This window comes from Vulpes vulpes, chromosome 2 (assembly GCF_048418805.1).
Source record: "Vulpes vulpes isolate BD-2025 chromosome 2, VulVul3, whole genome shotgun sequence".
Lineage (NCBI taxonomy): Eukaryota > Metazoa > Chordata > Mammalia > Carnivora > Canidae > Vulpes > Vulpes vulpes.
The window spans coordinates 11,757,661-11,782,270 of NC_132781.1; the positions used below are offsets into that span (position 1 = coordinate 11,757,661).

At 47.4% G+C, this 24,610-nt stretch overlaps 1 protein-coding gene across 4 annotated transcripts in view; it reads left to right on the forward strand.

The window, feature by feature from the left end:
- Positions 1 to 24,610, forward strand: part of RGS9 (regulator of G protein signaling 9) — a 70,464-nt gene that overhangs the window by 20,756 nt on the left and 25,098 nt on the right. Inside the window, exons 8-12 of one of the 4 annotated variants that reach the window (XM_025999633.2) lie at positions 3,289 to 3,370; positions 10,458 to 10,529; positions 18,586 to 18,615; positions 19,343 to 19,404; positions 21,394 to 21,507. In XM_025999633.2, coding sequence (XP_025855418.1) covers positions 3,289 to 3,370; positions 10,458 to 10,529; positions 18,586 to 18,615; positions 19,343 to 19,404; positions 21,394 to 21,507 — 360 coding nt within the window. The remainder of the gene's footprint in view (positions 1 to 3,288; positions 3,371 to 10,457; positions 10,530 to 18,585; positions 18,616 to 19,342; positions 19,405 to 21,393; positions 21,508 to 24,610) is intronic. The other 3 variants (XM_025999634.2, XM_025999635.2, XM_025999637.2) reach the window with 3 other exon arrangements.

Genomic DNA, 24,610 nt, shown 5'->3' on the forward strand with positions numbered 1-24,610 from the left:
AAATGCACAATGCCGAGATCAGGAGTCTCATACTCCACCTACTGAGCCACACAGGTGTCCTGTCAAGCTATTTTTTTAGGTGAGATTAACATTTACATCAGTAGACTTTGAGTAAAGGAGATTACCTCCATAGTGTGTGTGTGGGCCTTATATAATCAGTTGAAGGCCTTAAGAAAAAAAAGACAGGTTTTCTGAGGAAGGAGGCGTTCTGCTTCCAGATTGCCTTTGGACTCAAGTTGCAACATCAGCCCTTCCCTGCATCCTGCCTGCTGGTGTGTCGTTCATAATTTAGACTTGCCAGCCTCCTCAATAGTGTGCTATTCCTTAAAATAAATTATCTATCTATCTATCTACTCTCCTACTCTTTCTGTTTTTCTGCAGAAGCCTGATCAATACAAACACAGGGTCTCAATGAAATTAGGTTGGCCATGTAGGTTCGCTCCTGAGGTAGCCATTTTGTTATACTGAGCCTCTCCACATAGACCTCTTTTCTGAATCCAGGATTCAGCATCTAGCTACTCATTCAACATCTCATGTTGATGTCACGGCTCAAACTTAACTTGTTCATATTTGAATATTTCTCTCCCTCATACCCCAAACCTCTTCCTCTGGTGTTACCCACATCAGTGGAAGGAGCCCCATTTACCTCCCGTCCCCAAGGCCCCATACCCAGTGTCTAGTCATCCAGTCCTATTGCCGACTCCTGCAAAACTCCTTCTGCCCACCTATTCCCACCTCCCTGCCCTGGTTGAAACAACTTCACCATGAAACAACCAGGCCATGGCCGTGTCTTCCCAACTGGTCTCTCTGCTCCCATTTGCATTTTTGAAACACAAATAGGGTCCTGTTATCCTTCAGAGAGAGATCTCTCAGTTCAAATGTCTACTCAAAAGAGACTTTTCTAATTAGTTGTTGTTAGGGAACATACATCGTCCTAAGACTCAGTGGCTCAAAACAGCAACAATTGCTTTATTATCTAAACAGGTTTCTGTCGATCTGGAATTTGGGAAGAGCTTGGCTGGGCAGGCCTGGGTCTGAGTCTCGTAAGTGGATGCAGTCCAAGGCTGGAGCTGGAGGCCTGCAGCCACTGGCTGGGCATTTCTTGCCCTCGTCTTGGGGCCTCTGGACCTCTCCAGGTGGCTTGGGCTTCCTCCCAGCATGGTGGCACCAGGGAAGTCACGTTGCTTATAGGTGGTTGGAAGCCTCAAGGGCAAGTATTCCAGTGGAAGGATGGCAGCTATCCCGCCCTTTATGGCCTAGCCCCCAAAATCATAGAGCGCCATTTCTGACATTACTGTGTTGGTTGAACCAGCCACAAAAACCCACCTGGTTTCCGGGAGGGGAGGACATGAACCCTCCTCTCAAAGGAAGGAACATCAAAGAATTGTAGACATACATATTTTTTAATATTTTATTTATTCATGAAAGACACAGAGAGGCAGAGACATAGGCAGAGGGAAAAGCAGGCTCCCTGCAGGGAGCCTGATGCAGGACTCAACCCTAGGACTCTGGGATCATGCCCTGAGCCAAAGGCAGATGCTCAACCACTGAGCCACCCAGGCACCCTCATCTGATTACCTCTCAAAGGCCCCATCTCCAGATACCATCGCATTGGAGGTTAGGGCTTCAATATATGTTCTGAGGGGCTCACAAAGATTTAGTCTATAATAGTCTCTTTGGTGCACCAATGTACTCTCAGTACTTTTTAAAAAAAGATTTTATTTTATTATTTATTTGATGGGGGGAGTGGTGGGGGGGGAGAGAGAGAGAGAGAGAGAGCGAGCCCAAGTAGAGGGAACAACAGAAGGAGAGGGAGAGGGAGAAGCAGACTCCCCACTGAGCAGGAAGTCTGATGCGGGGCTCAATCCCAGGACCCTGAAATCATGACCTGAGCCAAAGTCAGCCACTTAACCTACTGAGCCACCCAGGCACCCCATACTCTCAGTACTGTGAACATAGGGGGAGATCAGTGAATATGTGAACAAATGATTTATTGATTGATTGATTAAGCAATACTGTTGCTGAAAGAAAAAAAAAAGATCATAATACGACAACCTAAGATTCTTTCTTGTTTACTGGTTCTTTCGGATTCTATTCATCACGACTCTCCTCCAAGTACATCTGTCCCAGCAGAGCCAAAGAGCAAAGCCAGAAAAGGACCATTATTGTCAATTAGCCACTGACTATTTACAAGGCTCTCCAGCATGATGGAAACGCTGCAGTGCCTTAGGCCGTCTGTGGCCCATCCTCCTGAGGATGTGGGGTAGTTAACCTGGTGGAAAATCCAGTTAGGTTGGCAAGGGGAAGTTGAAGTGACAGTGTTTATATTTAATTTCCAGAGGAGGTTGGCAAAACACCCCAGTGGAATGGCACTCTCCACCCATCTGGCTCTCTAGATGTGCTGACGTTATTCACAATACATTAGCTGGCAAATAAATCTGCCGTCTTGTGGAGGGCATGTGCGTCATCCCACGTTGCCTGGGAAAGCAAGCCTCACCGTGTGAGTGCAGGTCGCCGTGGAAATGGTGCTGAATGGGACCTGTGGCCCGATAATTACCATTGCCCGGCTTCCGTGGGAGGAAAGCACGGCATTGTTTCCTCTCCATAATGAGGAGAGGGGGAGATGGAGATAAGGGAAAATAAATAGCCTTTTACCATAATAAGTTGGGTTTGGAAAAACCCTGACTTGTCATGAACTCTTTGAAAGGACAGAGTGGACCCGACAGGGAGGGAGACACACAGATCCCCGAGGCCCAGCATTTTCCCCATCAGCAAGCTCTGGCAATGCCTGCTGCCTGCCTGTCCAGATGTTGACTGTGTTGTCTATCAAGGCCGGGAGAAATTAAGCTGGGTAGTCAGGTGTCAGCCCAGAATGTCCTCCACACTCGCCCTGGTGGTGAAGGTGGTGGCGGTCTGACTCTGGGACCAGTCACCGTGGCGTGGTAGCTCTCAGACAGAGCTGGACTCTGGGACCAGATGCCTGTTCGGATCCCACCCTGCCCCTTGCTGACAGTGTGACCCTCTGCAGGGCATTCAGTGTCCCTTTGGTTCAGTCCCTGGAACTGCGAAGTCAGGGGGGCAAGGTCACTGGGCGCATTAAGTGAGTTAATACTTGTGTGATATTAGTGTTGACTATGATGATGATGATGATGATGATGATGATGATGATGGCAAACACAGATTATTTGGAGAGGTGGGGAGAGTGGACTGGGCCATCAGAAGTGGGGTACCTCACTGAGCAAAAGGTGCAAAGTCTTACTGGCCTGTATGTGGCTTTTGGCTTCTCAGGACTGGAAAGGAAAGGAATAAAGCAGACAGGTATGCGCTGGATTGCCAGGAGAAGGCATATTGGCTGGTCCACCGATGCCCTGTGAGTATTATTATACTTCCTGTTTTCACCCATTTTATGCCTCCCCATCTCCATCCTGTACTCTCATTATCCCTTTTCTGGCTCATTTCCCGCTGTGGCTGGAACTGAAGGAACAGGAGTGGTTGCTCAGCATTGGGTAAGCGTCTAAGTGCCTCTTGGTGGAAGAGGAAAGACTGCCTGATGGAATGAGCTTGTGGCTCATCTGGTGGTGGTGGGTCTAAACAAAGTTACCTACGGGAGGAACCCGAATGAGCTTGCCTTTTATGAGGGGTAGATTATGATTTTGACTTTTTTTTTTGCCATGATACCTTGGAAAAGGGACCCAAGAAGAAAAAACTAGTACCCAGGTTCTACAGAAAATGCTGTAGAGAACTGGAAGTCTGCATAGCCCAGGCTATGCCTTGCATCTCTTGTTCCCTCTTCCTTTTCCAGATCCATCCCCAGCAGTTGAGGTGGGAGTAGGTGAGGAGGAATGAGTGTGTGCTGTGCCTCACTGCTCAGAGCACAGTGCATCTCTAGCTCAGGGACTCTAGGGGCCCAGAGCGACAAGCTGGGCATAAGTGATGTAGCTTGCTACGGCTCATTACCGGGAATGGTCACCTGCTGGGGTTACCTCTGCTGCCTCACTTTCCTCCTGTGGCAGATCCAGGTGCTGCCTTTGGGTCACTGGAGGTGGAAGATGTGAAAGGGAATCTGGAAAGTGAGGAGGTCAAAGCAGATGTACTTCCTCTTCCTCCTTTAGCCTTCCCGCCTGCCTGCTGACCGAATTCTCAAGCCAGAAAGTGAACTGGGTCAGCCATGGTGCCAAAGCTTCTGGAATTTAGAACTTTGACCTCATCACATTTTGGCCATTTTGCTTATTTCCTTTCTACATTCAAAACAGATACACATACACTGTTCCATCTGTGGGGGCATTGGTTTGCACAGCTTGTTGCTGAGGTTAAGGTCCTGGAGTTGGTTGATCCCCAAGAAGCTTGTTTGATTTTGCTTTGTGTCAGGATTTGTCCTCTAGACAAATCGGTTAGCTGATGCCCGATAGAGGTCACCAGGGCTCGGTGAAGGAGTCCACAGCTGGGATGACAGGGTCCTGGAGGAACGGAACAACTTACATATACGCCCCTCCCTGTTGTAGCTCAGGAGTGAGATCTTTGTATGAGAAGGGTGCTGTCATTGCTCAGCCTTCCTTCTGTCACCTGTTCCTGAAAGGGGAGCCTGGGTGAGATAGGGGCACATGGCAGGGAAGCCTCTCATTTGGCAAGATGCCCTGGTGCCTGTGGCACTCATGATGGAGGGGATCCTTCTCCTTGAAGGGTGGAGAACGGATCCCCTATTACGTGCAGAGACTTCATGGGGTAGAAGGGCCAGTGTGACTGTGTCCCTTGCAAAGTGACATAGACTGACTGTGCACAGGACCTGCCTCGGATCTCTCTCCTCCCCTCTGTCCCTGTAGCCAGCCAGGAGGCCTATAGGGAACAAAGTGAAAAGCAGATGATCTGAGTTCTCCCAACTTCTCCTGGGGCAAGCTCTCAGTGCCCACACCAGGCAAATGGTGCAGAGTGGCCCCTCACAGTATGATGCAGAATTCCCTAAACTTGACAATGTGACTCTATGGTTACTGCTTCCACTATCACCTGCCTTGTTTCCACCCCCTACCCCCACCGCACTGCTCCCACTTTCTCCCACCTCCATCGCCATCACTGTTACTGGTCCATGATGATGGTCATCATCACCATCATCACCACAGCAGACCTGAACTGAGCACATAACTATGTGCTGGGCACTGTGCTAGGCTTCACTCTGCATTCGTCCTCTTGTTTCATCTTTGCAGCCCCTCATGAGAGGTGATATTAGTCCCATTCTGCTGATAGGGAAGCTGAGGCTCAGGCATATTGCCAGAGTTGCACAGCTACTGAGTGTCCAAGGATCTGAGCCCGCAGACTGTGGAGCACCGTCTCTTGGTCCCTATGCCCTTTTGCCTCCCACCACAACGTTACATGATGTCTTAGCTCATTGAAGGCCTTTTTGGAACCTCCGCTGTCATTAGAGCATCGTGTGAGTCACTGCTGCTCTAACAAACATGATGCCAGGGTGCAAAGGTGCCCAGTCCATGCTTGAGAGCACTGGGGAGCCAAGTTCACAGGGAGGTTCTGATGTACCTGGAGCTGTCGTAAAACCCTGTGGACACAAAACTATTTTCACGTCCAGTCCTTACCAGGGCTGCACCCCTAAATCAAACTGGACCATCAGCCAGAGATGAGGCTGGGGTGCATCTGGGTCCTGCTCTCCCTGACTTTCTCAGAACACTGTCAGCCTCTTGGTGGAGCGTTCTGCTTGAAGAGCGTCCTGTCTGAAGTCTGTCTCAGCCTAGAAATTGAGCAGTCTCACTGACAAACCCATGAAGCCCAGGAGTTTAGGGGCTGTCAGACTGTCTCCAGGAGACCAAACAAACTGTCAGTTCAGTGGGAAAAAAGCCAGCCAGGCAAACAAAGCTTTTGACTCCATGGAGTGTAAAGCCGCCAGTATGTGGACCATCTGTAACCAACTGTCGTAGAATGGGACATGGATTGCTGTGTCTCAGCGGTCCCCCTTTTCACTTGTCTGTTCATTGATCTGTGAAACCTTCTTGGGCCCCGACTCCGTGCCAGCTCAGTTTGGTGCTGGGCATAAAATAACAGCTAAATGTCATCGAGCACCTGATACATGCCCGCATTAAGCTCTTGGTGTGGATGATCCCATTTACCTGATGACGATGCTGTCAAGTAGGGAGTATCCCCATCCCCGACACTCAGATGGGGGGCGATCCAGGCTCAGAGAGGGTCAGTAGGTTGCACAGTGCTGGGATGTGAATCCACATCTGTCTGATGTGCTGCCGCTGTAGGATGTGAGGTCCCCCCCTCCCAGCTTGGGGGGCACAAGATCCAAATTGCCATAGCAGGTGAGCAGCATCTCCTGGAGATAAGGCCTAAGTGCTGAGGGGGCACAGCGAGGAGTGCTTGATTCAGGAAGTGCTGGTGGTGGGGTGGTGGTGGTGGTGTGGTGCCGGATGCTGTATCAGAGAGCTCATCATGGGCAGAGGCCAAGACCCGATGCGGGTGGTGGTGGCTGAGGATTGTGACCCAACCCCTGCCCTGAGCCCAAATGCTGCCTGTGACTCAGCATCCATATGCTGGGGGCAGGTTAGAAGGGGAGAACAGTGAAGGAAAACGATGTTCCTCTCCCATGTTTTACCCAAAAGAAACAGAGTGCAGATGTAGGCAGGATGCAAACAACAGTTAATTGTGTAAATCAACAGAGGGTGAATGGTTCCTTTAGAGAAGTCATTTTGGGGCCTTCTGTGTATCTTTGCTGCACCATCTGGGACTTCTGGGTCTCCTGAGGATAGGGTCCACTGACGTGCGGACCATGGGTATATGGAGGATGTGGTCCAGGGACAGAGGCGGTGTGTGCTCCAAATGACACAGTCACTTGTCTGAATATCAAGCTAACTGGCCATCACGTCAACCACAAATCCCGACACTCACCAGAGCAGAAGGTGTCTGCCTTCCATTTCTTGTTGAGGTTGGGCTGAATGTCCAACAAAGAGAAACAACAAAATAAATTTGAATGGATAAAAAGACAGATAGATGCATTTAAATCTTTACATATGAGCTTATATCCACATAAAGGAACATTATGAAGCTATTAAAATTGTATTTTTAAAAAGATTTTATTTTATTTATTCATGAGAAACAGAGAGAGAGAGAGAGAGAGAGAGAGAGAGACAGACAGAGGGAGAAGCAGGTTCCATGCAGGGAGCCCGATGTGGGACTTGATCCTGGGTCTCCAGAGTCATGCCCTGGGCTGAAGGTGGTGCTAAACCGCTCAGCCCCCCGGGCTGCCCTAAAATTGTATTTTTAAAAGGCCAGTTATTGATGTAGGAAAATGGTCTGACATTTAATGTTATATCGTAAAGGCAGATGGAAAACCCACATACTCTCATTCAAATGAAAAAAAAATCCGACATCTATTTTGTGGGTGCCCACACTGTGCCAGGTGCTCACTCAGCAGTGGGGATACCTGGACGCTGAGCCACGACAGATGATGAGCCTGTGCCCTCAAGGAGCTTACAGTCTGGCGGAGAGCTGGGGACAGAAGCGATTGCACACACGAGTGCGTACTGTACAGAAGGGCAGGACGCTGGAAGGGGCAGGGGTCCCATGTCAGCGCGGGGTCTGGGAGCACCTCTCCAGGGAACTCATGTTCCAGCCAACATCTCCCAGTGCAGCCGCATCTGTCTCTTTCCCCTCCTTCATCTTGTTCATGTAGCTATTTGGTATTTTATCTCTTGCTTTCTGTCCCAGGCACCAGAAGGGGCTGAACTAATACGTTAGGGAAAAGAGTGATGATGGAGAACAGAAGAGGAGTAGGGACAGGAGGGACATGGTGGAGTGTCCCCAAGCAGTGTCCCTCAGCACCCAGCCTGGTGTTGCCCTGGGGATGTCACCTCCTCATGGAGCAGTTGTTGGGCAGGTTCTTTCCTCACCTGAATTATGATGCATTTAGGAAGTTGCCTCTTTGGCTTATGCCCAAGGGACGTTCTTGGGGCATCACAGCCTGGCACTCACAGGGGGAGGGGTGGCTGTCTTTGTGGGCTTTCTGCGTGTGGCCCTGGGGCTGGATGGGCCTGCTGGCGGCCCACGGCAGGGATTGCCCTGGTCTCCTGCACACCGCAGGCAGCTCTGGCCTACCTTCAGCTGAGCACCCTCCTGTGTGCCAGAAACTTCAGCGCCAGTGGCTCTGCAAGTGGCAGGGGAACAAAAACTTGATTCTACCTGATGAATAAATGAATGAATCAGTGGAGCCTGGGAGTCTTCCAAACCAGCAAAGCTGGAAAGGCAACCCCCCTGGGGAGTTTTGAGGGCAGGGCACTGGGATGGGGCCACAGCTCAGTTGGGAGCATCTGAGATGCTCGAAGGAGGCAGGAGATGGGGAGACGGGCCGCCAGGAGGGCATGTGTGGCCGTCTGCACAGTGCAGGGCAGCCGGGAGGGGCTGGCACTGGACAGGCTGGCAGGATCCTAAAGCCCCCGGGGCGGCCACAGCTCTGAGAGTCAAGGCCTTCTGGTCTGGGTGGCGGAGGGCAGCCCTGTGCTGATTACGGTTGTGCAGGTGCACCAGGGAGCAGCGGGGCAGCCGAGTTTATATCAGAACATGGGGCAAGTTTGAAGGAAAGATTTGGAGAACTAACGCAAGACTTGAGCAGACAAGTGCACTGAAGCTGCTGAGGTTGTAGGGGTGCCAGGAGCATGGTGGGTATGTGTGTGTGTGTGCGTGCGCGTGTGTAAGTCTGTCTTTGGTTACCCTGGGGGGAATTCTTTGTACCAGATGGAGAAGACAGTTCCTAGAACTCACTTTAGGGATGGGCACGGATTCTCATGTCCCCCTGCCCCCACCTCCATGCTGGGTTAGATCCTGTTGAAGGCTGGCTTGGACTTCCACATTGTCCCTCATAGCACTTGTCACAGCTGTAATTTATCATTTGTGGGATAAGTTGCCGAGTGGCTGCCTTGCCCAGGAAGTGATGGAAGTGCCTCGAGATGCCAGCTGGGGATGCCTTGAAGTGTCACATTCCCCACAAGCTCCCCAGGCTGAGCACAATGTCAGCCATGGGAGTGCCTGATAACATATTTGTTGATGGAGGTCCACATGTGACGACTGAGGTGAGGACAGCCACTCCCTTCCCCTGTCTTTCCCCACCGATTTTTCTACTGCTTTCTTTTGTCTCTTCCTTGTCTTGGCTGTGTGCCCAATATCTGCCCCCTGTGGTAGCCTGCTGAGCTAAGTAGGCAGATTTAGCAAGTAAAATAGAGGATGCCCAGTTAAGTTTGAATTTCAGACAAGCAGCAAATGATTAATGTCACAATATTTTTATGCTTATTGTATATTTATATTAAAAACATATGGAATGTATTTTTATGTATCAAAATTGTCATTTGTCTGAACTTCAAACTTCCCTGGCATCCTATATTTTATTTGGCAACCATACCTCTGAGCTAAACACGTGGTTGATGTTATTGAGGTTGAATCTGTTGGGGAGAAAGCTCAGTGGCCTCCTGCCTCTGTGTCAGGGTCATAGGCCGGGTTGATCATATATGTTGGGAACTTGATGGTTGCCTACATCAAACTAACAGAGAAGAAGTGAAAGACTCAGCTTGCTAGCCAAGGAACAGGGGAGACCAAGCAAGGTTGGCTGGAGAGTTGGTTGTCTGACAGAGAAGGGGACTGGTAAAGCCTGAGGGGCCCCACTTTGGCCCCGGCCTTTACATACACGATCCTAAAATGAACACATGCCATTGCTCAGTAATTGCTACTCTCTGTTTAGAGCTTTGCACATCAACTTGTCAAATCCTCAACAAGAACTTGACATGTAGGAGAGATCACCTCAATTTCTCAGGAGGGGTAGCAAATGTAGTGAGAGGTTGTTTCCAAAATCTTCATCACAGCTAGGAAGTGGCAGTTCCAGCATTGGAAACCAAAGGTGCTGACTGAAGCCTGGATTCTCCAAAGCACCACACTGTAGGGTGGGGAAGGAGCACTTCCAGAGGAGTTGGGAGTCCCTTGTACTAATCCCAGTGAAGTCTTACTGAGTTGGAGTTTTATCCATCCATCCATCCATCCATCCATCCATCCATCCATCCATCCACCCATCCATTCACCCACCCATCCTTTCCATCCATCCATTCATCCATTTATCCATCCATCCATCCATCCACCCATCCATCCGTCCATCCATCCATCCATCCATCCACCCATCCATCTGTCCATCCATCCATCCATCCATCCATCCATCCATCCATCCATTCACTCACTCCTACACACACCTATCCATCCCACTGTATTGGGTTTTAGGGATGCCACGGTGGTGGAACAGCCCCATGAAGCTTACTAGCTCATCCAGAGGGTCTTTGAATAACTGTAGTTCCCCATGGGCTAAGCCACAAGCCCTTTTAGCTCAGGCTCATAATTGGTAGTTTGACCAAGGCCTAGAGTTAATCAGAAACTGGAGAGTCTTCCAGTGGTGGTTCTTACATTGTTTTTCTTCCTTTTAGCCGGGAATGAACAATGTACTGGACTATGGCCTGGACCGAGTGACCAATCCGAATGAAGTTCAGGTAAACCAGGTAGGTCTCTGCTGCAAACTCTGGGCAGGGCCTATGTCACGTTCCTAGGCTGGGAAGGTGTCCACACGATTATTGTCTATTTGTGCCTGTTGGGGCAATGATGTCTCCCCTTTGGGACTGCCAAAAAGATATATCTTGTGACACCAAAGTCAGGAAGGGAGAAGGCCATGATAAAGGTCTTGCATGATGAGAGATGAGAGAATGTAGAGTGCAGGTCAGAGCAAATGGGATCTAGGTGGTCGATATTCAGACTTTTGTGAGGCAGTTCCCCCTTTGATGAAATCTGATGTCTGATGAAAGTTATGAACCCATTCCGCCCAGAGATGCCCAGACAGACGTTTTGCACACAATCTCAGCCAGTTCCCTGACACTCTGGAGACTGTAGGCCCCAGGCTCAAGACTCTTGTACCGACTTTGGGTTTAAACCTTAATCTACATAACCTGAATGTCACACTTCCTTTTGCATCTCAGTAGGATGAGGCCTTTGCAAAGATTCTCTTATGCTTTTGGTTTTAAAGGATCCTGTCCCCAAAGAGGCCACTATTTATGATGGATGGCCATTTTCCTATGATAATTTTTTATTTAAAGGAATGCAGTGCATAAGCTGTTGAGACAGTGGGCATCCAGGGTAGGGCTTCTCAATCATGGCACTATTATTTTTGGCTAGACAATTCCTTGGGGAGGGGGTTTCCCTCATGTTGGATGTTTAGCAGCATCCTTGGACTCTACCCACTGGATGCCAGTAACTTTATGCCTTTCCCCGCCGGCCTCCTAGTCCTGACAGTCACAAATGTGCCAGACATTGTCCAGTGTGCCCCGAGGAACAAGATTGCCCTGATTGAGAACCATGGAGCCTAAAACCCACTTAAACTAGTCTTAGAAGTTTCATTGTTTTCTGTCTAATGTTGTCCATGGGCAGCATGGGGTCAGGGATATTTTAACCTTGTGTCATCTGTAGCCTAAAGGCTTGAGTGGAAGGTGGGAAGAATATGCCAGAGAGGAGGAAGAAGGAAGTCCACTGGGACCTGGAACTCCAGATGGCTGTGGGGAACCCAACCAGTGCATGAGGCAGAGGCACGCATGTGGTTAGGGATATCAAGGCCCTATAGGGCATCCCCTGGGCATTGCTAGGTCCCTTGTTCACAACTCAAAGTGACCCTTCCTTCGATACACATATGGCCCTGTCAGCCTGTCAGTCTTTTCCATGTTCCCGTCGTCAAATGACAGATAATTGCTGAGGCCTTGTAGGCTTGGTTGCTATGGAAACAGAATCATTAAGGAAAATACTGAACCCGGGTAGAAGATCTACTTTTTTTTAAAACGAATAGCTGGCAGTTCTGGAAGCCTCTGTGGTGTGGAGGAGGGGAGGGTACAGGTGGAAAGCACATTACTTCTGACCCTAGCCAACTGGGGATTTGGCTTACCTGTGTGTGTGTGTGTGTGTGTGTGTGTGTGTGTGTGTGTGTGTGTAGCAGGGAGTTTTAACTCCAGCTCTGGGAGGACAGCTGAGGAGTGGAGACGCTCCATTCTCTGGAGCTCCATTCTCTCCATTCTGTGCTCCTTGGGGTGTAACTTCCAAGGCCAGACCCCTCCTCAGGGAGAGAACATCTTCAGGCTCATGGCAGTCAGGCCCAGAGAAGAGCACACCTCCTGGCTTTCACGGCCCACTTCTAGCCAGATGCTGGTGATGCTGTGAGCTCAGAGTCAGAGCACAGACAGTGTGTGAGGCTGAGGGCTGTCTCTAGCCGTGGCCAAGTGTGCCATGGGGGTATTTTCACTTCATTTACCCTTTCTCTCTCTCTCTCTCTCTCTCTCCCACCAGCTCTCTTTCTCCTGTCTGCCCTTTGGCTGCTCTGGAGTACTCAGAAGAATAAGGAAACATAATTCTCATGCGAGTGGGGCCTCTCCTGCTCAGCCAGCCCCAGCGTGTGTCAGCCCCAGCCATTGGGGGGATGGAGGCTGGTGCCATGTTTGATCTGTTGGCAACGCTTCTTACCATCTGACTAAGTGTCCCCTGTCTTCCCTGGTTTATCTGCCCTGAGGGGAGAGGGTGGAGGGAATGGGAAGTGTCTCCATGAGGCCTTGGGCATGCAGAGGTTCTGGATTTTTGTCTCATTCCAGAGAGGAGCACTCATTGCTGGTTTGAAGAGAGAGGCCATCTCTGAGAAGTAGTAAATTCTTGAAAAGATGCCTGTTCTCCTTAAAGGGAGGCAGATAACCCAAAACAAGTGAACACCGTCAAGCATAAGAAAGACGACTATTAGGTTGGCAGGTGTCCTAGGACTTCGGGTGACCCAATTCCTCAGGCTGATGGCCATTGGTTAGTGTGGTTGTCCAGCCCTGGGAGGAATTGGCCGTGGTCCAAGGGCCGCACCCAGAGAGCATGTCCTCTCTCAGTTCCCATACCCTGGGGGACACTCAGCCCCACTTCTTCCCTTTATTTCAGTGAAAAGACAGAACGGGGAGGCTGGGCATTAGCCTAGCCATGGGCATTGGTACGCCCAGGGCTGGCCCTTCCTCCCCTGACCCTGACAGGGGGACAGTGGTCATTTGGTGATGAGGGCCAGTGTGGTGTGCTGAAGAGAGGTTTGACATCAGGGTAAGTCCCAGCTCAGCCACTCCCTGGACATGTGGTCTTGGACAAGCTCTTGAGTTAGTCAAAGCCTTAAGGTTCCTTGCCCATAAAATGGGAATAACAGTAGCCCCTTCCTCAGAGGATTAAATGAGATCCTTTATGTGAAGTGTCTAGAATGGTATCAGACGTGTAGAGGCGCTCCACAGGCAGTAGCTGTCATTATCCTAACTGTCGATGTGTGTGAGAGAGGTCATTTATGGGACCTGATTTTGGGGGGCTGTCCTTAGGCCAGTTTCCTCTTCTGTCCTCCCACCGTCTTATATTTCCATTGGGTTGGAAGTGGAGGGAGGAAGATACGCACCAGTTCAGCTTCCCTGTCTAGTCCACAGAACAGCTGCTGAGAACAGACCAGTTCACTCTAACGTGCACGTTAGTCTTTGGATAAGAGATGGAAATATGGCTCCATGGAATTCAGTAGTTTGTTCTTTAGAGCCCTCAGCCTGGCTCTCAGTGACAGAAAGTTCCTCACCACTACCACATACTCTTACCAACTGAGGACAAACAGTTCTCTTCTTGTGACTGGCGCTGGCTGGAAGGGACAGCTCCCACGGCGCCCAGGTCCCCATGTGTGCCCAGTGTGACACGCAGCTCAGAGACAGAGAAGCTGGGATTTGCACTTCAGCCTTTCCCGCCTCATGTGTTCTACTGTCCAGTAGGTGGCTTCTGGAAGCTTTGCTGAACATCATTAAATTCTTACAGTGGCTTGGGAAGAGAGAGAGTATTGTTCTGTGTTTCACGTGATGAAATGGAAACAGACAAGTCCCATGTGGGTCTTTCCCAGTTCTGTGGCTCTTGCTCTTCTCTGATCCCACCATTATTCCTCCTCCCCCACCCACACCCTTCCAGTCTGCACCCAGGGTCGGTGTCATGAATGGGTGACTCACGCACTGGGCCGCAGCTCCACACCCAGGTCAGGTCCTTTATTTGGCTTAATGTTTTCTTGTCACCGCCTTGAAGTTCTTAATGCTTTCTTTGGACAAGGGGTCCCACATGTGCATTTTGCACGGGGCCCTGCAAATTCTGCAGGCTCTCCTGCCTCTACCTGATCAGGAAGTCCATGGCAGGACAGACTGCTTCAGGTGATTGCGACCTCAAATTCTTGTCTCTTTGGACAGGTCACTGCCTCCCATCTCTTGTCTGCTCTGCATTAATGACTTCAGTTCCCAGACTTCCCGGTTTCTGACTTTTGACCCTCTCTCTGCTCTCAATGCCCTTGTTCCCCGAGTTCCCCTGGTTGTCCCCATCTCCTGTGTCACTCTGTGGCTTGCCTGGCCCCTCACCTCTGTTTCTGTATATATTCCTGCTTGGCCGTCTGATCCCAGGGTCCTTGCTTGTCCCTCCTGCTTGCTTCCATGCTCCTGTCTGCAGTGGCCCCAGGGCCTCCCAGGGCATGGCCTGACTGACTCCTCCTGCCCTGTGACAGCTGTCTGCAAACCACACCCGGGGTTTGAGGCCTACAAGCCAGCCATAGAGCTGTGTAAACGGGCTCTAGATGTGTCCCTATTTGGGTCACTCCAGAAGAGAAAAAGAACAGGTTAGAATTCCAAGAATGTGTAGCATTCGAAGCTTCCTTAGGCAGAGTATCTTACCGTAGCAAAGTGTGTCACTCGGATGAGGAATAAAAGAGTGAATTCCCTCCAGGAGGGCCAACTGTTGAGAAAGTAAGGGGTTTTGTGCATGGATTACTGGGGAAAAAAATGTTTATTTCTTACGCTGTCATGAAGTGGTTTTCTTTAAACTGCTTAGAAATGTGTGTGCATGCACATGTACACGCTTGTGTGCATGTGTATGTATGTATGTGTATGTGTGTGTTTAATAACTTCACTTGAATATTTAGTTTTATGGCCTTTGGCCTGAGTAATCATAACATGGACAGGTTTATGAGATTTAGCAAATAAAAATACTGGCTTCTCAGCTGAATTTCAATTTCAGATAAACACCAAATAACTTCTTTGGTATTAAAGTATGTCCCAAATATTGCATAGGCATCCTGTGTTTTATTTTATAATTATGGTTAACACCCCACTGTGCCTACTCTCAGCAATAGTATGTGAACCCTACTCAGTAGTCACTGTAGGTTGAGCCCTTGCTCTATGCTAGTCACCTCTATGTGTTATCTCATTTAATGCCCTCCCCCTTTGCTATCGCCTTTTACAAATAAGGAAAGAGGCTTTGAAAATTTGCAAAACTCATCCAGAGTCAGAGAGTCGATAAGTGACAGAACCAGGAATTTGACCTGGGTCCCAATCTGAAAGTCCATGCTCTTTCCTAAGCCTTACCTCCCTTCCCCAATCACATTCTCTCTCTGTCTTCTAGAAAAGTCCAAGACCCTCTTCTGCACCATCCCAATGTCCACACTCCCTTAACAGGACAGAGATAACCCTGTATGTCCATCTAGAGGAAGCTGATCCCATGGAAAGCTATTTTTAAAGCTAGAAATAACCAGTGAAATGCATGTGGGAAATCCAAGGTAAGGGCAGGGAAGCCTCTGACTCAACCAGACCCACTCCTTCGACTCCCAGAGGGTGGCTGGTAATCGCAGGAATCAGAGAACAGTCAGTGAACCGTACCACCAATGCAGAAGCCCTAACGGGGTAATGCAATCAAATGAAGTGAATTAAAATATGAAATAATGAGATAATGGCCCCAGAAACATATTAGAGCTAAAAGGAGGCCATGCCAGGTAGAGGAGAGATGGGAGTGTGTGTATGTTATTATGGTTGACTTGCAGGGCCAGCTCCCCACGGAGCCCAGAGAACATCAGGCAGTCTGAGAATCTGGCTCATTTAATCTCTGTTGATCTTCTCAGGAGCCCCCTGCTCTCAGGAGGTTTGGTCTTGTGTCCCAGGCCCTTGTTTATGACTCTGGAGGTTGAACACAGGCCTGGTATGATTGTGATCTTTACCATCATTAGTGTTTTTTCTTCCTTAGCTTTATTGTTGCCATATAACATCTGTAAATTTAAGGGGTACGATGCGATGATTAAAACTATATATATTGCAAAATGATTACCACAATAAGGTTGGGTAACACGTCCATCCTGTCACATAATTGTTTTTTTTTGAGTATGTGGTGATGGCATCTAAGATCTATTCTCTTCAACAACTGTCAAGTATATAAAACAGTATTATTAGAGTCACTGTGCCCCAGATCTTGTTTCTCTGAGAGCTGGGAGTTTGTTTTCCTGTCATTAGTGTTGATTAAAGAGTTTCCTGTCTTTCTGTTTCATCTCGCGATCAGGGCTTTAGCTCTCTTTTTGTTTTAATTTTCAATGAAATGGCTGGACAGAGTCATTCTGTGGTGCAGCCCCTGTGGCTTCAAGGTCAAGAGGAAACTGGTGAAGAGTAGGCTGTTTTCTGAGTCTCATGGATCACTCCTCAGCTTTGTGAAGGGAAGATCTAGGTTTAAATCCTGGCTAAACCCCTTATTGGCCAGGAGGTATTGAGAAAGTCGCCTGTAACATCTCAGCAGCTCAGTATCCTCAGCTGAAAATCAGAATAATAAAACCTCCCTCCCTTAAACTTTGTAAGGCGTCAGAGAGGTGTAAATTGCTTTGCACTAATTGTTAAGTGATTACTATTCTAGATAAAGATCCGGCTTCTACTTTTTTTTTTAAATAATAAATTTATTTTTTATTGGTGTTCAGTTTGCCAACATACAGAATAACACGGCTTCTGCTTTGAACAGAGGGGGAAGACCAGTAGATGGGATTCTTTTTTTTTTTTTTTTTTTTTTTAGTAGATGGGATTCTTAATCCACTTTAGCACATTCTAATAAGAGAGTCTGAATGTATTAGATTTGAGTGCAAAGCCACGCTGGCCCTTGGGTCCTTTTTTTCCTGAAATGTGTCTTCTAAAACAGTGTCTTGTGTTAAAAGACAATGGGAACAGATAATCAGCAATGATCCATATTTTGGATCCAAAATATGGATCATTGTGGTAGTGTCTTCAACTTTTTAGGTGGAAAAAGTTCAATTCTACTAAGCTTAGACTAATCTCCATTTTTCTAGGCCTCCAAGCACATGGCAGTTGTCATTTATCTGATTTTTTTTTTTTTTTTGAGCATCTACTCTGCACCAGAAATTATGCTAGAGGCAGGCATGGTGGCCCTGCTCTTAGTGGTGCCTGGTGGGTGATACCTATATGAAACAAAATGACACAAATATTTAATCACAGTTGTGGTAAGGGCTATGCAGGAAGAAGTCAGGGTGTGTGTGAATCCAAAACAGAGAGACCCGCCTTTAGTTTTCTGAGATAACTTTCCCTACTCCCCCACCCAGGAAAAAGGATTTCCTGTGAAAAGCAATTACATAAAAGCAATCTAATAAAGCAAAATGAAACCTGCATGGATTAGAAAGGAGAGATACGTATGTGACATTCCAGATTAGACCCTCCTCTATTCCTTGTCAGTGGGCTCATAGGCCAATACTTAACTTTGCTAACTGGCTAAAGGAAATCGTGTCCTCCTTGGGCTTCTGATTCTATTCCCAGCGAAGATCTGGTTGTGTTAAGCTGCTTGGGTTCTGGAGGCCAGGAACGAAGATGATCAATTTAAAGTGTAACAGTCAGCACCAAGTAGCCCCTGGACACAACCAAACCTAAAAAAACCGAGACTGGCATCACCAACTGTGCCCAACTTCCAGGAGTTGCATGAAGCAGAGAAGTGATGCTAAGGCCGCATGTCCGATTATAGAGGGATTTAGGAGGAGGCAGGTCTGGGTGGTATCTAGCTGGTTCTAAGAGCCTATACATGGAGTCTCTCTTGGGAGCCAGCCTTTCTCTGCTATATCGCACAAAAATCCAGAGAGAGGATGCCCTGTAGCTCACTCCAGGCACGAATCTGCTTTGGCTGCTTCAACAAGAGGATGAGGCCCACCTGATATGATCTACATCGAAACAGCTCCACTCTGGGACTTAGCTTTCAGTGGTTGCAGGTCTCAAGTTTTTCAATTGTGTGCTTTATATTTGGCAATGTGGTTGCCTCCTCCCCCCAACACTTGTATTGGTCAAGTTGTTATGAATGCCTGAGGAATGGATCTCTCCTGGGAGAAAAGAAACAAACATTCCAACTGCATACTTGTTTCCCCATATTTATGTCTCATTCCATTTAGGGTAGGCACTGTGGTAGATTGGGACCAATCCCAAACATAGTCTTGAATTAATCTTGGCTTTTGGGAGAACAGCGTGCAGTTATAGTAGTAAATCATATGCGTTCCCTCATCAGAGCCTTGGTCAAACTAATTCTCCAGTGGTTGTCTAGAACAGGGTGAAGGCAGTGGTCATGGGGAAATCCTGTCTTTTAAGTAAGAAAAGGTGAAACCATTTTTTTCATGGGCAGGGATTTTTATTTCTCAAATGGGTATTTGAACCATAATGAATTAATGGCATCTGTTTAATGGTTTTTGCTTCTTTGTTTTTACAGAAACAAACAATCACTGCTGTCAGAAAAGAGGTAATTAGTTTCCCAGTCCCAGAGAAGTTTGATTTTCAGTCCTCTAACAAATTATATGTACTTTGGCTTTATGCTCTGCCCTCAGTAGTGAAATGAAAAACCACGTGTAATGTTCAAACAATTATTTCTGGATTAATGAACGGCGCAGAATGACAAAGCATCTTTTGTAAGATCTAAATGGATCAGTGCTGAGGCTCAGGATATGAAACACCATCAGAAGAGCCCAGATCTGAGGGATGTGGGGTGGATGCCACAGGGTCTGCTTGCCCACCCCAGCCCCTCCTCCCACAATTATGGGGCAAGTTTAGAATCTCTCAGAAGAGGCATACTACTTATTTTGGCAAATTTTGTGTCCAGGGTGCAAGACAGAGCTCTTGAAGGTGTTGGCTATTGAGGTTAGACCTGCTGTGTCAGCCAGAGGCATCTGAGGGAAAAGCCAAGCATCCATCCCCACATCTCGATTTAATGCTCCTTAGAACCTTTTGTTTTTCCAATTGGTACCTCTTCCTGAACTGATACATGATGGGCTGTGGAGGCTCCTAATTTAGAGTTTGGGGTCACACCTCTACCATGGGTCTCTGCCCTGTTAGTACTACCATGAGTGGCTTAAGGGGATGGAAGGGCAGATAAATGGCTTCTGGTTCTGGGGGCCATGTGTGAATGCCAGTGCTAGTGACACTCAAAGGTGGGGAAATTGGGCATCCTCTAACCACTGTGTCTCTTCCAGATCATGTATTACCAACAGGCCTTAATGAGGTCCACGGTGAAGTCTTCTGTGTCCCTTGGAGGGTAGGTCCCTAATTTGTTGGTCTTGCTGAGGTTGGAGCACGAGGTGGGCAAGAGGAGAACTTTCTGTTTTAAGGAGAACTTGAGCGGTCATGAGCTGACCTATCCTAAGGAACTCTGAGGGACAAAACCGGTCTTCTCAGGATTACGTTCCTAACTCTCAGTCTTCGTGTGTCCAGGGCTCATCTTGGGTTAGCCAAAGTTAGGGTTGGGTCAGGTTTTATACAAGACTTATTGTTCTTGGAAGCCACTACTGTGTGGATGAAGAAGGTGGGCAGAATTGAAAGTTCATAGACTGGACCCTCTGGGGGATCCACACTAGCCTGTATTCCTGTCGCTACCCACTCAAATTTATTAGAGATATGTGAGTTATGTTTACTGGTTCAATGTATACTTAAATGTCTGTTGTTAATCTCTGATTTAAAATCTATTTACGAAAAAAAAATCTACTTACGATAAATCAGAAATTTACATTTGACTTATGGAACATCCAGAAGGGGACCTTGAGCCAGTCCCCCAGAGGACATTATTGGGGATATACGAAAGGGTGTAGTGCCCCCCAGAGGGTTTAGGACCACCTTGCTAACTCAAAGATTTTCCTGCATACATGAAAATGGACCTGACTTCTTTCTGGAGAGGCACAACATGGCTAATGATTGATTTTGACTTTGCGAGACCCAAGCAGTGGTACCAATCAAGATGGAAGATGTTGTATTTTGTCCAGTGCCTTTCTTCCAATGTGGTGAGGGGTCAGGCTCTTATAGAAAAAAACAAACAAACCCTTCACATATCTTCTTACATCTTCCCAAATCCCTGCTTTGTATACATACCACCTGCCTGAGAAAATGTGCCCTGACCCCAACCGCAGATTTCCACAGCTCCTGTCTGCAGCTGCCGAGCTCCATCAGTCACAGATGAGAGTGTACCGGTTTACTCAGTAGGCACTCGGTTTGGGTCATAACGACAATCGTCGTTTTAGGAGAAAGTAAAAATCCTCTACTGTGATGTACCAGAAACCCACTTTAATGAAACCAAACAGAAAGCACATGGAAGGAGACACAAAGGCTGTTGGATACTTCTGACTCCCACTCTCCAATTTCTGTTTGTTTTAGGGACTCATTACGAGGATTTAGCATCATTGGTGTTAGGACTTGTGGGCCAGTTTTCTTTTTTCTTCCCTTCTGTTGCCCCACTCTAAAGGCCTTGCTGAGAATTGAGAGGGTCTTGGGAGAAATGAAGCCAAGGGGCCTGAGTTTTGCACAGAACTGTAAACCTAATGCTCTGGGATATCTCCAGGGCATGGGTTCTGTTCTATCAAAATCTCCTAGCTGTGGGGAGACGTCACAGCAGGTGTCTCAGGTGTATACCGTGGGTGCAGTCCCCCCACCCAAGGGCCAGAGGCACAGCAGGCTTTTCCACACTGCCCATGCCCCAGGAATGTGCTGCCTAGGCAGGTCTAACTCACATAGAAGAAATTAGCTCTTGCTCATATTTGTGAACGTGGGATTCACACCTCAGTGAGACCATAGGCTTTGAGTGGTGAATCTAGGTTCCCAAATTTAGGCATCATCCTGACCAAGTGGGGAACGTGATGTGGCAACAGAATCTCAGAGAGACCATGGCAACCTCATGCTTCCAAGATGGCATCACTAGGACACTGGTTTGAACACATGCAAACTGACCAGCTTTGAACTTTGAAGACTCACGATAAAATATCAAGAGGCCTTATTTTAATGACATCAGTACAGTAGAGAAATTGCAAAGGGATTGGACGGGAAGACGATGTGTCATCTCATGAGTAGATCAGGGACAGATCCTGTCAAATACCTGCCAATCCCGAAGGCTATTAGAGCATGTTTCTAAGAAGGCAGTAATAAGTATGCAACTAAATCGATAAAGAGACAGGAGGACAGGCTGGTCAATCAACCTGAGTATTGATTTTGTCTCTTGGGTGTTGAACTTCTAGGAAATCATTTTCCATTTGCTTTTCAGGATTGTCAAATACAGCGAGCAGTTTTTGTCCAACGACGCCATCATGTCAGGCTGCCTCCCTAGCAATCCTTGGATAACAGATGACACCCAGTTCTGGGACTTAAACGCTAAATTGTATGTATTTGATATATTGGTGTGTGTGTGTGTTTTTTTAAATAGCCTTTTGAGTTATAATTCAAGTGCCATACGATTCATCCAATTGAAAGTATGCAATTCGGTGGTTTCTACTATATTCCTGGAGTCGTGCCACAATTACCACAGTTAATTTTAAAACATTTTCATCACCCAAATAAGAAACCCCCCCCCCACTTCCCCAAAACCCCTTCAGCCCTAGGCAACCATAAAACTACGTTCTGTTTCTGTGCATTTGATGAGTTTGGACATTTCACATAAATGGAATGATATACTATGTGGTCTTTTGTGATTAGCTTTTTTTTTTTTTTCTGAAAATAATGCTTTCAGAGTTTATCTGTATGGTGCAGTGTATTAGTACTCCATCCTTATAAATGTGTGAGTGATAGTCACTGTAAGGAGATACACTTTTTTTAAAGATCCATTCATCAGTTGGTGGACATCGTCTCTGTCCTTTAGCTATTATGAACAATGCTGCTGCGAACATTTGTGTACAGATTTTTGTGTGGACGTATGTTTTCATTTCTCTTAGGCATGTACCTAGGGGTAGAAATTCTGGGTCAGCTGGTAACTCTCTACGAGTAATATATTGTTTTTGAACAGAAAACGATCATCTTTATGGCTTTGCAGTTTTGATATCTAATTAGAGAAAAAATAAGTTCCTGGAGGCCAGGGCCCTACGCCTGTCTTGGCAATTATACCACTCACTCCTTTGCTCTGTTTGTGGATTATAAAGAGTCGTGGCTCCTGACTGGGCCTATGTAAGCCTGTTGTTTGCAGGAGGCAAAAAGGTAGAAATGCAGAAGGAGAAGCATAAGCTGATGAAGGAAGAAGAGAAGGTGTAATAGTCACATCAGAGGGAAAGATAGGGCAGGAGGGGAGGAAGGAAGTGGCTGGTCAGCGTGGGTAAGACAGGTGGGGTGATGCGAAGGATTGAGAGCATCAGGTGAATACCACAGTTCAGGTCCCCACCAAGGTCATTACCACGTAAGGCACGAGGAACATGCAGGTAGCACAGATCCAGCCAGGTGAACAAGCAGAGCTTTCCCGTAGCTTGGGGAACCCTTCCACCTCCTGGCCTGCTGAGGGCAGCTGCTGGGTTAAGGAGGGTGCTCATGTGAGTGTGGGGTCTACTAGTGTCACCTGCAGGGCCCAAGATTCTAGAGCCACCTTCCGGAGAGGCCTCCTTCCCACGCTGGGAGCTCTAGTTATTAGGGTGTTCCAGTTCGCAGTGTGTCAGGGAAGAGAAGTGACCAGAATCGCCTTGTGTGCAAGGATGTGCAGTATTCAGCTCTCTCTGGAGGAGAAGACAGGCCTGCCTGGCTAGGGAAAGGGTTTTCTTGGGAGAGCTTGGGATGGAGATGCGGTTAGCTGCAGAATTTTAAATGAAATGGAGAATACGGTGTTGAAACTTGAGGCAGAGATGTGCTGGGGAAAAGAACAGGGGCGATGTTTTGTGTAGGAGCCATGCATCAGAGGGTTCTAGAGGGGCGATGCCGAATGGAGGCCCCACTGAACAGAGGAAGCCTTGTTCTGAATGGTTTAGATCTTCAAGCCGTATTCAAATCACCTGGGAGGCTTAAAAACAACAAACAAACAAAAATCAACATCCAGCCCTTACCCCCAAAGCCTCTTATTTGGCCCGTTCTCCCTTCTAATCCTCACCAATGGTTTTTATTTATTTATTTTTTATTTTTTATTTTTTTAGTTATTTTTTATTTTTATTTTTTTAATAATAAATTTATTTTTTATTGGTGTTCAATTTGCCAACATACAGAATAACACCCAGTGCTCATCCCGTCAAGTGCCCCCCTCAGTGCCCGTCACCCAGTCACCCCCTTCCTCCCCTTCCACCACCCCTAGTTCGTTTCCCAGAGTTAGGAGTCTTTATGTTCTGTCTCCCTTTCTGATATTTCCTACCCATTTCTTCTCCCTTCCCTTCTATTCCCTTTCACTTTTTTTTTTATTCCCCAAATGAATGAGACCATGAATGTTTGTCCTTCTCCGATTGACTTATTTCACTCAGCAGAATACCCTCCAGTTCCATCTACGTTGAAGCAAATGGTGGGTATTTGTCATTTCTAATGGCTGAGGAATATTCCATTGTATACATAGACCACAAGCTCGCACTGACTTTAATGAAGAGCTGGGACTCACAACACTGGTTTAGAGCATTGGCTCCCAGTATGGCCCCTGGACCAGTAGCTGCAGCATCATCAGGGAGCTTTTTTTTTTTTTTTTTTTAAGTTCATTACTGTATATAATTTTCCATTACTGAGAATAAATTTGACAAGTGTTAATGAGATGGGATGTATCCTCATTAAAGACAAAAAAAAAAAATAGGAAACACATTTACACCAAATCACAGAAAATCTAGTTTAGATGAAATATTTTTCCCTGCCAGTAAATACATTAAATGTAAATTCATATGCAAAAGTAAATACATTAAATGTAAATTCATATGCAAAAGTAAAAATTCCTAACGAAATGCAGATTCTGGGCCCCACCAATCCCTGTGAACCAGAAACTCAAGAGATAGCACCCAGCAGTCTGTGTTATTATGAGCCTTCCTGGTGATTCTCACGCATGCTGAGGTTTGCACACCACTATTTTTGCTTGTTTGTTTGTTTTTTGGATCTGCTTCTTATGTGAGCCTTGGTCTTCTCAGGAATACATGGGGATGACAATGGACAGCTCACAGTGGTCTCTTAAAGACCTAGCGATGTGTGTAAAACACAGTGCCTCACAGGTGGTGACACTGGTGGCTCTTCATGTTACTACAGTATTTGTACTGTTTTCACGTTGCTATAGAAGGCACGAACTTGCTTGGCTGCCTTTAGATCCCATGGGCATGAATTGTAGCCGGTGCCGGCTCTAGCTGCCACCTTAGTGGGGGGTGTGGTGTCGTGGACTTGGAAACCTGTGTTTCCAAGGGGCTCTGTTGGGTTCTGGAGAATTTCATAAGGAATAGGAGAAAAGCCAACTCTTTTTCTCATTTTCTGGAATGTTAGACCTCAGCCAGCTGTGCTCAAATGTCCTACCTGGGAACAGCGAGACCTTTCCAAACGTGGAAGTTCTGGGGGAC